Raw genomic sequence first — 16548 nt, 5'->3', positions numbered from 1 at the left:
TTATCTAGTTGTGGTTTTTGCTTACTTGTTTTATATTTTAAAGCATTAGTAGAAACCAGGTTTTCATGCTGGAAGAGGAAGAGTTTTAGTAACACTACTTGGTGTAAAATTAATTTAAAATTTTACTCTATGAGAGCTAATTTTTCACAAGAAAAAGTGTATGAATAACACAGTATAGAGTAACATCAACTCTCATCAGAGTTATTTGAACCCCCAGTGTTAACTTGAAATAACTCAATTCAGTGTTAGAAATCAGTGGAATTTTACTCAAATAGAGTTAATTTATCACTATGTTAGAGTAAATAATATGACACTACTAGTAGTGTTAGGTTCATTTAACACTCTGCGGTGTTACTCAGTGTTAAATTTTTACTCTATTTAGAGTTAATTTTACTCTAAAATTTTAACACTATAGAAAGAGTTGATTTAACACCAATTCCGAATGGGACCAAATAGACTCGGGACCAGTGTTAAATTTAACTCTTTAAGTGTTATTTTAACACTCCGATTTTTACTGTGTACCCTCGTAAGCCCCAGATGGTAAAGCAGAAAGTGCTGCCCTTGCTCTGGCACCTCTTGGGCACCTCTACCCACAGCGGCACCATTCATGGCCGGGGCGGCAGCGTAAGGGGTGCTACCGCCAACCTGTGCCAAGCCCTTTATGCCCAGATGGGGCCAAGCCTGAGCAAGTGTGCCGCCTCCCAGCCTGCCAATGTCCATAAAAGTCTAAATGATATCCTGAGGACCTTGTCGTAAGGTAAAGCAGGCTCCAAACAGAACCAAATGTCAAAAGAGGGACAGCATTAAAACTGATCTTACTTGAAGATGTTTCATTATCATTTCTTATAGTGCCTGCACTTTTATATAAACACAGAGAAAGTCCTTAAGAAGTTGGAGCTCTTATTCTTATCTCAGTGAGATTCCGTCTGGTACAGAAGCATGGATGGCTGTAACATAATGGCATCAGGTCTTTCACATGTCCAACCTGTTCTCTTTGCACTTTGAAAGTAGCTCATTGTCGTTGCTTTGTTTTTGTTTTTCCATAAACTCTACATGTACTGTAGACCAGCGGTCTCCAACCTGTTTTGCACCACGGACCGGTTTATGCCTGACAATATTTTCACGGACCGGCCTTTAAGGTGTCGCGGATAAATACAACAAAATAAAACTAGTACCGGTACCGAAAAAAAGAAGATTTATTCATAACACACGTGAAAAGACCCAGGAAAACCGAGTTAACGATTAAAACGATAACAAAATAACGCTGAAAACCGATAAAAACCCTGAAATGCTTGAAAAGCATTCACAGTATTGTTCTTTGAATCTTTATTATTATTTTTCCGTACGTTTTTTTGGACGCTAACTCCTTCAAAACTGTTCAACTTAGAAAAACCATTCAAACACCGTTAGATTCCTCTTCTTTTGGACAAGTGTGCTTCTACTTTTCTCATTTTTAACATTTATATTTTTGTATTATATTTGGTTTTTGTATTATATGATTTATTTATTACATTTTATGTGGAGTGAATAAATAAAAGTATATTTATGGTGGCCCGTAGAGACGAAGCACATATAAACTTCAAATCACGTACGAACTCTGAAGCATGTACAAACTCCAAAACACGTAAAAACACGTACAAACTCCAAAACACGTAAAAACTCATAAGCACGTAAAAACTTAGAAGCATATAAAAACTCAAAACACGTACAGAAGTGCTCCAGGATGCTGGGCGCACTGTTGAGCTTTTGTTATCTTGTGGCTACACAAGCCAGCAAGTACCAACGACCGGATTTGATGTGTGGTAGTAACAGGTAAATGAACTTTTTTTTAAATTATTTGAATATATATGAGTGCTTGTGTATGAATACACAAACAATACATACATGCTTTCAATTGTGTAATTTAAGGCTACGTTCACACTGCAGGTCTTAATGCTCAATTCCGATTTTTTGATCAAATCCGATTTTTTTGTCTGCTCGTTCACACTACAAATAAAATGCGACAGCAAACGCGCTCTAGTGTGAACGCTCAAAGCGGCCCGCATGCGCAAACGAAGACGTCATACACAACGCGCTCTGTTTAGACCCAGAACAAACTATATTGTTTGACTGATGGCCTTAATATAAAGACTTCGGACTTCATGTTTCCCGATTTTTGCTTTAAGTTATTTTGTTATTTACATAATAATGTAGATAACCTAATAATGATCCTTATTGCTGTTTTAGAGGAGCGGTGCTTCAAAGGATAGTTGCAGATTTCTGTCAGAACCTGCAGGTTATGCAGTACAAATAAAATGTTAACGTTTCTCCAACGTTGTCTTCCCAGCAGTTTCACCGGATGGCCAGGAAACGTTCGCGATGTCTTATCAGGCGCTTCTCTGGCGCTGATAATTGGCGTCTGTCTTGTGTCAGTGACGTAAAAGACGGATTTAATGCGACTTGACCGTTCACACAGCAGTCGCTTTCTGAGACATCGGATATGTATCGGATTCAGTACCACATACGAAAGTGACCCAGATCGGATTTGAAAATATCGGATTTGTGCCGTCATACCACTGTCATACCATGATCGGATATGGGTCGCATAGGGTCAAAAAAATCGGATTTGATGCACTTTCGCCTGCAGTGTGAACGTAGCCTAAGTGATCTAGTAGCTTTGCTTTGGAAGTTCAGTTCATGCTAGAAACGTGTTTTGTCTCTAGGTGTCACCGCATATATTTATATATAAACATATATAAATAAAACCACTTTTTTTACGTTAGTAATTCCTTTTGTGCATAATTTTATATTATTGTTAATAATAAATTAATTAAAGCAACAAAACAATCTGAAGAGCCGGTTCGGAGCCGAAAGAGCCGGCTCTTTTTAGTGAGCCGAACCGAAAGAGCCGGATCTCTAAAAAGAGCCGGAAATCCCATCACTAGAAAGCAACCTTCTGATAGCGTCATAATTCGGTTACAAGAAACGTTAAAGCTCCATAAATGCATACCTTTGCCTAATAACAAAGGCATAAATGTGTTTGGGTTTTCCCCCCCACATTATATCAGTTGCACGGAAGTAGCTGGCAACGCAAGTAATCCGGGCGCTGCAGCTTTAAGCAGCAGAGAAGTTTAATTAATTCTAGTTTTATTCCAGACCCCAATATACTGAGGCTATGTATTTGCATAATGATCTTAACTGCTTTCATAGAGAAACACCTTATAAAAAGCCTTATAATTTGACTTATAACTTTCTTACAAGTGTGATGTGTATTGTCAACATAAGAATGTACCGCATTAGGATTTAACGCCACATTTGACCTCCGACCTTTTGTTCTGACTTGTCATACAGACTATAGTGAGGGTCAAAAAGATGATAATGTTATTTAGAGCTATGTTCCTTACGGCCATTGGCAACATTTAGGAGATTATATACCAATATATGTGGATTCTAATATCACATATCCTGTCATCCTGTATCTCTGTGAGGTCAGAGGTCAAATTTACAAATAAATACCTCTTATCTGTGACCTACTCCTACATAAAGTTTGTGTAATCAGAGTAAAACATCTGCCATATTTTAATAAAGTAGTTGCTACTAAAATGTTTGATTTTGAATAGAAGACAAACACACGTGTTCAGTCTAGGCTGAAAATGTACACATTTGTGTGACAATGAAAACATGCAATATTCACAATATACTCTTTTTAGGACTTTATTAATGAATTAAAAAAAATCAATTTGGAATGCCCAATAAGATCGCAGGGCTCGCAAAATTGCCCGTCGGGCTATATGATAACCCGACGGGCGGGGCTGAGATAGATTTTGGTCGCCCGACCGGAGATATCGCTAGCTCCGGGACGTCGGGCTAGAGATTTTGCGAGCCCCGTATTAGTTGATAAAAAATAAATAAAACCCCAATAATCTGACAATTCCCTCTGAGCAAGCACTCGGCGACAGTGGGGAGGAAAAACTTTCTTTTAAAAGCAAGAAACCTCCGGCAGAACCAGGCTCAGTGAGGGACGGCCATCTGCCTCGACCGGTCGTGGGATTTTTAAAGTGACTCATTGGATGTGAAATAAATTAGCTTGTTTGAATCGTTTGTTGTTAGCCAATTTAAAGAGTCACTTTGATGTCAACTAATACACTTAAACTGTCCAAATAATTTTAAAGAAATATTTAGAGCAATCCTGTGGATTGCTCTAAATATTCATTTTGTTTTCTTGGAAATATAATATCTTTAAATTCGTTCAAAAGTGTCTGGGAGATATTGTCAGTTTCTGGTAGCTGGTCTTCATCGTCCTATGTTTTTCCACACCATGCGAAAAACCTTGCAAGTCGGTTTCGCTTTTTTCGGAACAGGTGGTCTTTGAATATCGAAATCACCACTTGTTGGTACGGCGAAGCAACAGCCAACGTAATGGTAACAAGGTTAGGTGTAATACCCAGTTCCTTTGTAATGTCTTTGAAAATTGCCTTTTCAAGACTTTTGATCCTCTTTTTTTTTATATTTAGAGTTTCTTCTTTAAGTTGCGCCCACAGAGCTATGAAGAGACCCTGCTGAATCTCATCGGATGGCGACACATTTGCCTCTCTTGAGGCATGTGTGATTACTGCCTTTATGAGCTCTTTAACAAGCAACTGTTCCTCTGACAGTGGAGCTTCCACTGTCACATCATTACAAGGTGCAGAGGGCTCAGCCTCGCACACGTCACACTCCTTTGTGGAGTCCTTGGTGGGCTCAGGCACTGGTGCATCTTTTGGCCCCTCATGATTCAGTTGCTGGGTGCATGAATTGGGGGAACATGCACAGTGCTCCGATTTCTCCCCCAAGTTGACACTAGGCCCTTGGCCGAAACCACCCAGTACGTGCAGTTCCTTGAGCATTTTCTTGTTTTTGGATTTTAAGTTGTTATGAAGTTCCTCAACCTCAGTGCTCTTTTTTAGGACTTCACTGTATTTGTAGTTTAAGTTCTTATTCTGTCCCTCGAGCTCTGAGTTCTTTCTCAGGATTTCATCATTTTTGTATTTTAAGATGTTATTAAGTTCCTCAAGCTCTGAGTTCTTGCTTAGCATTTCACTGCATTTGTATTTTAAGTTGTTATTAAGTTCCTCAACCTCAGTGCTCTTTTTTAGGATTTCACTGTATTTGTAGTTTAAGTTCTTATTCTGTCCCTCGAGCTCTGAGTTCTTTCTCAGGATTTCATCATTTTTGTATTTTAAGTTGTTATTAAGTTCCTCAACCTCAGTGCTCTTTTTTAGGATTTCACTGTATTTGTAGTTTAAGTTCTTATTCTGTCCCTCGAGCTCTGAGTTCTTTCTCAGGATTTCATCATTTTTGTATTTTAAGTTGTTATTACGTTCCTCAACCTCAGTGTTCTTTTTTAGGATTTCACTGTATTTGTAGTTTAAGTTCTTATTCTGTCCCTCGAGCTCTGAGTTCTTTCTCAGGATTTCATCATTTTTGTATTTTAAGTTGTTATTACGTTCCTCAACCTCAGTGTTCTTTTTTAGGATTTCACTGTATTTGTAGTTTAAGTTCTTATTCTGTCCCTCGAGCTCTGAGTTCTTTCTCAGGATTTCATCATTTTTGTATTTTAAGTTGTTATTACGTTCCTCAACCTCAGTGCTCTTTTTTAGGATTTCACTGTATTTGTAGTTTAAGTTCTTATTCTGTCCCTCGAGCACTGTGTTCTTTCTCAGGATTTCATCATTTTTGTATTTTAAGTTGTTATTACGTTCCTCAACCTCAGTGTTCTTTTTTAGGACTTCACTGTATTTGTAGTTTAAGTTCTTATTCTGTCCGCTAAGCTTTGTGTTCTTTTTTAGGATTTCACTGTATTTGTAGTTTAAGTTCTTATTCTGTCCCCTGAGCTTTGTGTTCTTTTTTAGGATTTCACTGTATTTGTAGTTTAAGTCCTTATTCTGTCCCTCTAGCTCTGAGTTCTTGCTTAGCATTTCACTGCATTTGTATTTTAATTTATTAAGTTCCTCAGTCTCCAGGTTCTTAAGCTCGAGTTTCCCATAGAGCTCCTGGTTAATAGCTTCTTTTTCTTTAAGCAGGTGGGACATTTGTCTTAATTCAGCACATTTGCTTTTGTTTTGTGTCATCAGGTTTAAAATCTTCTCCTGTGCTTGATTAAACATTATTTTCCAGCCCTCATTTATAATATCCACATTGGGCTGCCTTTTTTCGCTGTGTTTTCTCTGAGACATGTTGGAATCTTAATAAAACAACTGTGTAAATGATCCAACTGTTTCAAAATGTTTCTCAGGTTTAGGTTTGAATGCTGCGAACACGAGTGCTGTGAATAAACTGACTAAGTTTGCAATTCTCACCCCTATTTATGCCTTTCGAATGGATCAGACGCCTTTGATCTGCATGCACGATATATGATGTCATAGGGCTTTGGAGCGTGATGTCACGGGGGTGGGCGTGGAAAGGATTTTGGCCCGATTCGCCATTTTGGGGGTCTAAACAAAGCGTAGTGACGTATACTGAACACAATAAATTATATAATGTAAACGACTACCTGAAAAACAGGTAGAACGATACTTTTGTATCGTTTATTGCATTTATGGAGGGAGTGATGTATGCTGGGTAATGGCACAGCTAGCGACTGGGTGACTTTATTCACCCGCTTCGGCTGTTATCAGTCCATACAATGGGCGTTATTAGCACAAATCAGTCCCATAGATATGGGCCATCTCCTGCTAGATTGTTCAGAAGGTTGTTCTCATCCATCCAGATGGAGGATCACTAACAGGAGCGTGGAAGACTCCAGAATCCACTCTGGCTGCAATCCGGTGGATACAGGAGTGTGTACAGGTAAGACCATTTGAACGGACAGCATTTATAGAATGACTATTAAAAGTCAGCGTGTGTCAGTAATGTTAATGTGGTTATGTTAGTAATACACCGAGTGCTAATATAACAGCTTTAAGATGCATTTGTAGATATTATTACGTGTTTTACCATCTTTATGGTGCTAGCTTAAAGTTACGGTGTAAACGTTAGCTTATATTGTAGTAAGGCTGTTACTGTTTAAACGATGTTAGCACAGAAATATTAGCTTCTGTCATGACTGATGAAGTTACTAGTTAATAAAGTTTTCAGTAAAGTGTTTAATCGCAGCCACAGACTGACAGCAAATATGTCGATTAGCTTCAGTGCATCTATAATAAATATGTGCACGTTTCAGTGCTTCGTTTAAACTGTATGATACTTATACTGACCCAGGGTCAGTTTAAAATACAATCCTAGCCGTGTGAACAAAGCCTGGCTCCTTTAAGCCTGCATGACAAACCTCAGAATGCAGGTTATTATTACGCTTTCCTGCTGGCACACCTGTCACACCTGAGAGTCAGCTAGAAACTTACAGTGACGTGGACGTCATGCAAGGACTGCCAGACTCTGTAATACTGCAAATGATCAGTGACTCATGTTAACACTAAACTTTAAACGGTACCTCTGTGTCTCTGTGTGCTGAACATCTAGGATTGAGTCAGGCTGCATTGACTGTGGGACTTTAATGTGTTAAAAGCAGGTTGAAGACGGCTCAGAAACATTTGAAGATTACAATTTAGCATTATGGCTGCTGGTGGTTTGTAAAGCCTCTACTCAGCTGTATTTTTGTTACTAATTTATGTTCGTTGTTGTTTAACACAGATTTCAGAAGAGCAAATATGCTTAATAGTTTAACTAGATTTCATTTGTCAGTGTGGGACTGCTGAGTCACCTGAAGAACTCGTTTCATTCATTCTCCACATGATGTTCATTTACAGAAATGTTTCACAGGAACTGATTTCTCCCAAAGGGTGAACTAGTGTGTTTCCATAGATTACCTCTGTATGAATGCACTTCTTAAATGAAGGCAAGTGTTTGTCCTTTTTTGTTCCTCAGGTACAGTACGTGATATCAAGGGCAGGCGGTCAACACTGGGGGTAGACAAGAAGCAGACGTACTTCCAAGAGGGAGCTGCAGTGAGGTCAGAGGTCAGAATCTGAAACAGCTCAGGTTTATATTTTAGGTGTTATAAAAAATCAAAATGTATTTATAAAGAAACCTTTAAATAATAGTCATAATTATGATTATTATAAGAAATATCAAACATTTAAGTGGATTTTCTGTTACACATATTGTGTTAGCCCTGCAATAAACTGGCAGCCTGTCTTTGTCCTGTATCAGCTGGGATAGGCTTCATCCTCCCGCAACCCTGAATTGGATACATTGTATTCCAATTATGTAATCTGATCATTTACAAACTCAAGGTATCTAATCAAAATGTAAGTAATAATTATAAAATGGGAAAGCAGAAATAAGTGTGACGTAAATGTGTGAGCTGACATAGAGGACAGCTACATGTAGTCTGAAAAACCTTTGTTGTCAAGTTTGCAGGTCTATCAGCACGAGACATTCTTACATAGAAGAGACTGTTAAAGTCTCTAACTCAGCGAAGCATTATTGGTCCCGTCTGTTTGGATAAATATAGTAAGTTGATGTATGTCCATTTATTGACACATTTTCTTAAGTGCTTATCCAGTTCAGGATCACAGTGGAGCTGCAGCTGGATATGTTCACTAAATAAACCTTACAAAAGTTAACAATACAGGGAGTGCAGAATTATTAGGCAAATGAGTATTTTGTCCACATCATCCTCTTCATGCATGTTGTCTTACTCCAAGCTGTATAGGCTCCAAAGCCTACTACCAATTAAGCATATTAGGTGATGTGCATCTCTGTAATGAGAAGGGGTGTGGTCTAATGACATCAACACCCTATATCAGGTGTGCATAATTATTAGGCAACGTCCTTTCCTTTGGCAAAATGGGTCAAAAGAAGGACTTGACAGGCTCAGAAAAGTCATAAATAGTGAGATATCTTGCAGAGGGATGCAGCAGTCTCAAAATTGCAAAGCTTCTGAAGCGTGATCATCGACCAATCAAGCGTTTCATTCAAAATAGTCAACAGGGTCGCAAGAAGCATGTGGAAAAACCAAGGCGCAAAATAACTGCCCATGAACTGAGAAAAGTCAAGCGTGCAGCTGCCAAGATGCCACTTGCCACCAGTTTGGCCATATTTCAGAGCTGCAACATCACTGGAGTGCCCAAAAGCACAAGGTGTGCAATACTCAGAGACATGGCCAAGGTAAGAAAGGCTGAAAGACGACCACCACTGAACAAGACACACAAGCTGAAACGTCAAGACTGGGCCAAGAAATATCGCAAGACTGATTTTTCTAAGGTTTTATGGACTGATGAAATGAGAGTGAGTCTTGATGGGCCAGATGGATGGGCCCGTGGCTGGATTGGTAAAGGGCAGAGAGCTCCAGTCCGACTCAGACGCCAGCAAGGTGGAGGTGGAGTACTGGTTTGGGCTGGTATCATCAAAGATGAGCTTGTGGGGCCTTTTCGGGTTGAGGATGGAGTCAAGCTCAACTCCCAGTCCTACTGCCAGTTTCTGGAAGACACCTTCTTCAAGCAGTGGTACAGGAAGAAGTCTGCATCCTTCAAGAAAAACATGATTTTCATGCAGGACAATGCTCCATCACATGCGTCCAAGTACTCCACAGCGTGGCTGGCAAGAAAGGGTATAAAAGAAGAATTGAGATTGAGAACCTGTGGTCCATCATCAAATGTGAGATTTACAAGGAGGGAAAACAGTACACCTCTCTGAACAGTGTCTGGGAGGCTGTGGTTGCTGCTGCACGCAATGTTGATGGTGAACAGATCAAAACACTGACAGAATCCATGGATGGCAGGCTTTTGAGTGTCCTTGCAAAGAAAGGTGGCTATATTGGTCGCTGATTTGTTTTTGTTTTGTTTTTGAATGTCAGAAATGTATATTTGTGAATGTGGAGATGTTATATTGGTTTCACTGGTAAAAATAAATAATTGAAATGGGTATATATTTGTTTTTTGTTAAGTTGCCTAATAATTATGCACAGTAATAGTCACCTGCACACACAGATATCCCCCTAAAATAGCTAAAACTAAAAACTACTTCCAAAAACATTGAGCTTTGATATTAATGGGTTTTTTGGGTTCATTGAAAACATGGTTGTTGTTCAATAATAAAATTATTCCTCAAAAATACAACTTGCCTAATAATTCTGCACTCCCTGTAAACTTGCATCCATGTACGTTGTTGTCCACAGGATGAGAAAAACAAACTGGAAGACTGTGGAACATGTTAATAAATGTTTGTGTGTTTATGCCTGTGTCTTTCACAGGAGGCGCTGGAAGGTTTCCCTAATAGTTCCTGGTGAATCAAAGCAGAACCATAAAGGTTGCTGGACTGCATGATGGCCTTACCCCTGAGCCGTCATCCTGTTAAAGGAGGAACCACTTAGAAACTGTTTTCAAAGTAGCTGAGCAGATTTCATCTCAAGTAAGCAATTAACTGTTTGTTCGTTTGTTCTGCCACTTAAAGAGCATTTAAGGACATCTTTTGATTGTCCAGTTGAATTAATTCTACTGGCTCTCATGGTCATTTGTTATTATAGACATATTTTTCATGTTCATCCAGCTATTTAGTAAATTCTATCTATTTAGTAATATCCGTCAGCTATAAAATGTAATATAAATATAAAAATATCTAAATATCTCCTGTCCTTTATATTTTAATGATGTAAGTCTGTTATCGTGTTACATTCGCATTCCTCACATATCAATGAGATGCTGTACAGTACAATCCTACTGACACAGCAGAGGGATAACGACGGCTATTCAACATCGTTACACGACACATTTGAGCTGCATGACGCAGACAAAGTGACTAAATCATCTTTTTGTGGTTTATGTCTTCAAACCAGCAAAAAAAAGCTGATTGCAGAAGATGTCAGAGAAGAACTTCAGGCCGTGTACTGAAAAGGTATTTTTTTCTTGTTATCAAAAGACATTTGGAGTGGCAGCTTCTACAACTGTTTGTGCTAAAGTAAAGCTTACAGTCTAAGAAATCACAGTGTTGATATTCAGCACAAAGAGAAAAGCACGCCAGAGACAGTGGTAATGTGGATGACTGTACAGTGTGTGATGTGCAGTATTTCTCCAATCCAGACAAACACACTGCTTTATTGTGTTTTTGAAGTGTGTCTAACACTGGTGACAACTCCTCAAACGTAGCAGAAGGAATCTTTCTTTTTGAAGGACGGCTTCTTCTGCCTTTCACCACAGACGGTCCGTTTATATTTTCATCAAGAGTCTTTTTTTGTGCCGCTGAAGATGTAAAGTCAATGTTATGGCCAACCACTGGCTGTATCTTGGTTGTGTTCCCCGGCAAAACCCAGTAGGTTGGTTCATCTGTGACTGTCTTTGTGCCACGGATCGTCACTGTTGCCTCCACTTTAAACAGAAGTGCAGCGACATGGGTGCAGATCTCAGCAACTCCGGCCATACAGGTGCAGTGTGCAGCTTCGACCTTCTTCGTGGTGCTTACAATTACCCATGGTCGTAATGCAGGTTCATTCAGTCTTTCGGAGTGCAGTACCTGAAACATACAAGGACAAGGTTGATGTAAAGACAATAAATGAAATGAGACAGGGAGGACACAAATTGGCGTTAATAATTTGCCCGATTATCAATGTGTTAATTTGCATCTACTTTACAATTATGGGCATATAATATGATAACGATATTTTAGCAGTTCAATGATAAATGTATAACATTAATTATGGTGGGGGTGGAAAATGGCTATTTCACTCGATGCACTCCAGCTGACTTACCTTGGTATGAATGACGACGTACTCAGAGTTTGGCTTCTTGAAAATAGCCAAATCTTGCACCCAGCCATTTGTAAATTGGATGTGCGCCTCCAGTGACTTGTAATTACGAAACTGGTTCGCTGTGTAAGCGCTTACTCCACAAACAAGATACGTGAAGATATCGGGGTAGGACAGTGGCGGTCTGGGTCGTTACTCCACTGCCGTATTTCATATGAGTCCAGATTTGCGATTTTTTTCAAGTACCGAAACAAAAGGGATGTTTTAGCTGACTTTGTTTATAGCATTTTTTTTTTTTTTTACATGTAATGTGTTTATTTGAATGTGTGTAATAAGTGTTTAATAACGTTCAAAAACAATCTTTTTGGCAAAAAATTAAAATGTATGTGGATATACATGGTAGATGCTGACAAAGTAAATGGCAATTAGAGGTGGGTGAATCATCCAAATGTCAGTAGTGTCGGTACTGAATCTATACTAGTGCGTTAGAATCGATAGAATAGAATCGTTAGAATCGATACTTGGTATTGTTTCTGTTCTCTTACGTTCAGTATGTACCCCACTGACTTGTGTTAAATAAATTATTTCTTTGGAAATAAAAATACACATGCACAAACCTTACACATGCACTATGAGAAAGGTCTGAACCTTTTTGTGTTGACTTTACAGAACAAGCTTTAGTTTGATTAAGTTTTATTTTGAAACTTTTGCCGGTTTCGACCGGAAATGCCCGTTCAACTTTTTGTGGCGGCTTCGCGAGCGCTGTAACACCAACGTACCAGAGAAGGTATAGATAGCCCCGAAGTTATGAAGCGTTGCTCCATCAGCTCGAGGTCGCGGGTGTGTCACAGCGTGGGTGCCATCGCTCTGTGACCGGTACTGAGTCATCTGGGTGGAACATGTCTGTAGTAACAGTTCAGCTCGGTCAGTGCGGTAACCAGGTGGGTCAGGAGCTGTTTGACATCATTTGTAGCGATGCTCAGGAGGGACAGAGGAAGACGTACAGCGCTGCCAGCTGCGAGCGGTTCTTTCACCAGACCGCACAGGGAGGTACGACGCCTCTCTAATAGTACTAAACAAAGTCCGAGTCCCGTCAACTCATGTTTCCTGCCGTGTTTTTTCCTACACCAGACCTCGTTGCCAGGGCGCTGTTGGTAGATATGGAGCCTAAAGTAATCAACCGGAGTATGAGCATGGCTGCAAAGTCTGGCAGGTGGAGCTATGGAGCGAGTTCTCACTTCAGCCAGAAGCAGGGCTCCGGAAACAACTGGGCTAATGGGTAAGGATGGGACAGTATGAGCCCACCTATTCTGGAATGCTGTCATTTGATAGCATTCACGCTGATCACCTGTTTCTTTTACTGATCTAGGTATTGTGTCCATGGTCCTTGTCACAGAGACGCAGTGGAGGAGCTGGTGAGGCGGGAGGTGGAGCGCTGTGACAGACTGGCTGGGCTTATAGCAATGATGAGTGTGGCAGGGGGGACGGGGTCAGGTGTCGGCACCTACGTTACTCAGTGTCTCCGTGATATTTATCCATCATCCTTTATCCTCAACCACCTTACCTGGCCGTACGGGACTGGAGAGGTGTGGACGCTGAACTATCTTTAACATGGTGTAAGAGAGAATCGTGCTACCTTCTGACTGTTTACTTTCAGGTGATCGTCCAGAACTATAACTCTGTGCTGACGCTGGCTCATCTCTACCAATTGTCAGACGCCATACTGGTGCACGAGAACGACACGGTGCACAGGATCTGCAGTCGGCTTCTTAATATCAAACACATCTCTTTCAGTGACGTCAACAGGGTCATCGCCCACCAGCTGGGCAGTATCCTGCAGCCCGCGCTCACCGCTGACTCCCATGGAGCATACAGTAGAAATCCTCTGGGTGAGAAAGGACAAACACTACTCACACCTGCAGTCGTGGACAGAAGTTTACACACTCATGGTGGGCTTGAATGTCATGGTAATTTTTTGAGCTGCTGTTTTTCCAGATGGAACCTTTGTACAGCATACATCTTTAATGATATTAAAAGACAAGAGTTTGGTGCACAAGTTTGAATTTATTTTGGATTTTCCGTATTCCACACAGGGTCAGAAGTATACATACAGGTTCAAATGTATACATACATTCATTTAAATATTTTAATAAGTGTTGCAGAAGGATCTGCAATGTCTTTTAACTTGCCGAGACCAATTCACTTCTTGTTAGTGGTCATGATTGAGTACATCTGGTAGTTTCTCTTTGGCAGCATGACAAGGATGTGTTTCATAGCCCTCAGTGGATTGACCAATACTCAGAACACTGGGAAAGTCCAATGAACTCAGCGAAGATCTAAGAACATCTGTAGATTTGCACAAGTTGGGAAAGTCTCTGAGAGCCATTTCTAAACAACTGCAAGTTCCAGGATCATAAGTTCAAACAATTGTTGGGTCATTAAAAATGTATAATCATATTCTCTGGGGAAAAAAAGCAGTTGAAACAAATGACTAAAGGTTCCCACAGAGTTTGCCTTTCTCACAATACAGCCTTTTTTTGTCAGGTGAATTGGTGAGTGCTCTTGCCTGTCATCCAGAGTACAAGCTACTGAGCTTGTGCACCATCCCACAGATGGCCAGTTCCTCCATAGCCTACAGTACGTTTAGCTGGCCGGGGCTGCTCAAACACCTGCGACAGATGCTCATCTCCAACACAAAGATGGAAGAAGGCAAGTGCACACTAACATAACCGTGTAGCCTGTTATGTCAATGAGATATTGTTGGAAGTGATAGTGAGAGGATCTTTGTTTGTCGTGTGACAGGTATAGACTGGCAGGTGCGTCCTCCTGCTGATCCTGGGCGGAGCAGGAGTCTCACAGGGGGCAGCTTTAACACCTCTCTGGCCAACCTTCTCATCCTGAGAGGGAAAGATGTCTACAGTGCAGAGACAGGTCAGATGGGTGGATGAAACATTGATTTAATTTAATTAAAAGGGGAAAAAGGCAGGTGATTGTGTGAGTTTACCAGATAAATTTATGACAGTCATGTAGGGGATGATGTTTCCAAAAGATTGATTAGAGCAATTCTTTTGTAATAATGTAAGTCTGCAGATTGTACAGAGCAGGGGATGTGAATCATGTGCTTATATGCTTAGGTGGCATTGATGATCCAGCCCTGTACACCTCCTGGCTCTCATCCAAAGAAGCTTTCAGCTTGTGGAAATCCCCTGTACCCTTTAATAAGTATGAGAAATCTGCCACGCTGGTCAGTAACAGCCAGGCTCTGCTCAGACCTTTGGATGACATGGTGGGAAAAGCCTGGAATATGTTTGCCTCCAGGTGGGTCAGTCCCTGTACATGCACAGTAAGGAAAAGCTGGTCCCAGAAGTATAACTGAGCAGACAGTTTCTCTTTTTAAAAATTATTTTCTTTCACTTTTCCTGTGTTACAGGGCGTACATCCATCAGTACATTAAATTTAGCATCTCAGAGGAGGACTTCCTAGACAGCTTCACATCTCTTGAACAGGTGATCTCCAGCTACAGTCAGCTGTGCTAGCACTGGGGACTACTGTGGCTTTCATGTAGATAAGAAAATAACACCTTATGTGTTTTGTATACATTTTTTATATTGCTGCTTTGATTTCACATAATTCTTTGAATTCCTGGACTCTGACATCTGCACTGGCGAGAACTGAGACACTGGATGTCTCTATTCAAGATATAATGCTGGAGCTACTTTATAATACTTGCATCTCAAGTAGTATAGTGTCAAGTTATAAGATGGGTAATAAAATGCTACATTAGTAAAAACTGTGTAGATCTATGCCAGACACTTGTTACCCCAAATTTGCAATCGCACCACCAGACCTACCTATCAGCTTCCTAGTAGATGCACCAATGGTATCAATTTGAAAATCCCAGTTTTGAGAAAATTTGACCTGTGACCTTAAGGTCAAGGTCACTGCGATTCAAACTGGTTTGACATTTTTAATAGATACACCAATGGTATTGATGTTTGTCACCTTGTTCTTGAGTTATTGCATTCACAAACCTGGGCGTCCACGCCACCTGTCTGACTGGGTGGCTACAAAGGCTGACGGGTAAAAAGTATATCAAAAGATCACCTTGTGAAATCCTCGCTGAGGGATTTGCACAGATCCTGGAGATCTGCCAGTCATTCAGTCAGCAGCAATGTAAATGGCACGTTGCTGGTGTTTGGTCGGGTCAGGAATCCACAAGGGTGGAAACCTCAATGGCTAGAATCTGGAAGCATTTGAGTCAGTGAGGGGCAGGTCACTGAACAAACTGCTCTCCATCAGGGACAATCCATGTTACCTGCTCCACTCCACACTACTGAGCTCATTCTGCTGCAGCCTCATTCAACCACGCTGCCATAAAGAACGCCTCAGGAACCAATTTCTCTTGTTCTCTAAGAAACTCTACCGTAGCTCTTCTTTTTATGACCGCTGAACACACCTGTCAGTTTCTTACATTTAATCTACATACTTTTTTTTTTTTAAATTAATGCTATTCCCACTATTCTTTTGCAGAATGTCTTATGTTTCTTTAACTCCAATTTTTTCCATTTAATCAGTTGTACATTAACTTTTTGCACTACCTCACCTTATTAGGCTTTCACCTGGGCCTGCAGTACTTGTGCAGTTTTTATTGTAGATTTTACTTTTTATTCATAATCCTGCTGCTGTAACAAAGACATTTCCCTTGCAACAAAATAAAGTCATGTGTTACTTAATCAACCATAGCTACTGAAAACATAAGCGAGTGTGTATATTTCTTCTTCCCTTTTTAAGAATGCATCATGTTAAGTTTTTCTATGTTAATAAACTGTATTGGCTACAGCAGCTTAAAT

The 16548-nt window shown here is 40.3% G+C and overlaps 1 protein-coding gene across 4 annotated transcripts; it reads left to right on the top strand.

The window, feature by feature from the left end:
- Positions 1-10792: 10792 nt before the first annotated feature.
- Positions 10793-16456, top strand: tubd1 (tubulin, delta 1). Of its 4 annotated transcripts, none has more exons than XM_026193519.2 (8): positions 10793-10851; positions 12830-12977; positions 13068-13284; positions 13356-13587; positions 14243-14407; positions 14501-14629; positions 14833-15016; positions 15129-16456. In XM_026193519.2, the coding sequence occupies exons 2-8, from the start codon at positions 12859-12861 to the stop codon at positions 15232-15234; spliced, it is 1152 nt and encodes a 383-aa protein (XP_026049304.2). In that variant the 5' UTR covers positions 10793-10851; positions 12830-12858; the 3' UTR covers positions 15235-16456. The 4 variants fall into 4 exon arrangements, with proteins under 4 accessions (XP_026049304.2, XP_026049299.2, XP_026049300.2 ...); XM_026193514.2 differs by lacking the exon at positions 10793-10851 and adding an exon at positions 12427-12748; XM_026193515.2 differs by lacking the exon at positions 10793-10851 and adding an exon at positions 12454-12748 and having other exon boundaries at positions 13095-13284.
- Positions 16457-16548: the final 92 nt, after the last annotated feature.

The sequence above is a fragment of the Astatotilapia calliptera genome, chromosome 14 (genome assembly GCF_964374335.1).
Source record: "Astatotilapia calliptera chromosome 14, fAstCal68.1, whole genome shotgun sequence".
Classification (NCBI taxonomy): domain Eukaryota; kingdom Metazoa; phylum Chordata; class Actinopteri; order Cichliformes; family Cichlidae; genus Astatotilapia; species Astatotilapia calliptera.
The sequence above is the reverse complement of the archived record's forward strand: the minus strand, read 5'-3'. Positions and strand labels throughout refer to the sequence as shown.

Coding starts and splice junctions, on each gene's coding strand:
- tubd1 (XM_026193514.2), top strand. CDS start 12,598: ATGTCTGTAGTAACAGTTCAGCTCGGTCAGTGCGGTAACCAGGTGGGT. Junction 14,408..14,500: donor CAACACAAAGATGGAAGAAG/GCAAGTGCACAC, acceptor GTCGTGTGACAG/GTATAGACTGGCAGGTGCGT. Junction 14,630..14,832: donor TGTCTACAGTGCAGAGACAG/GTCAGATGGGTG, acceptor TTATATGCTTAG/GTGGCATTGATGATCCAGCC.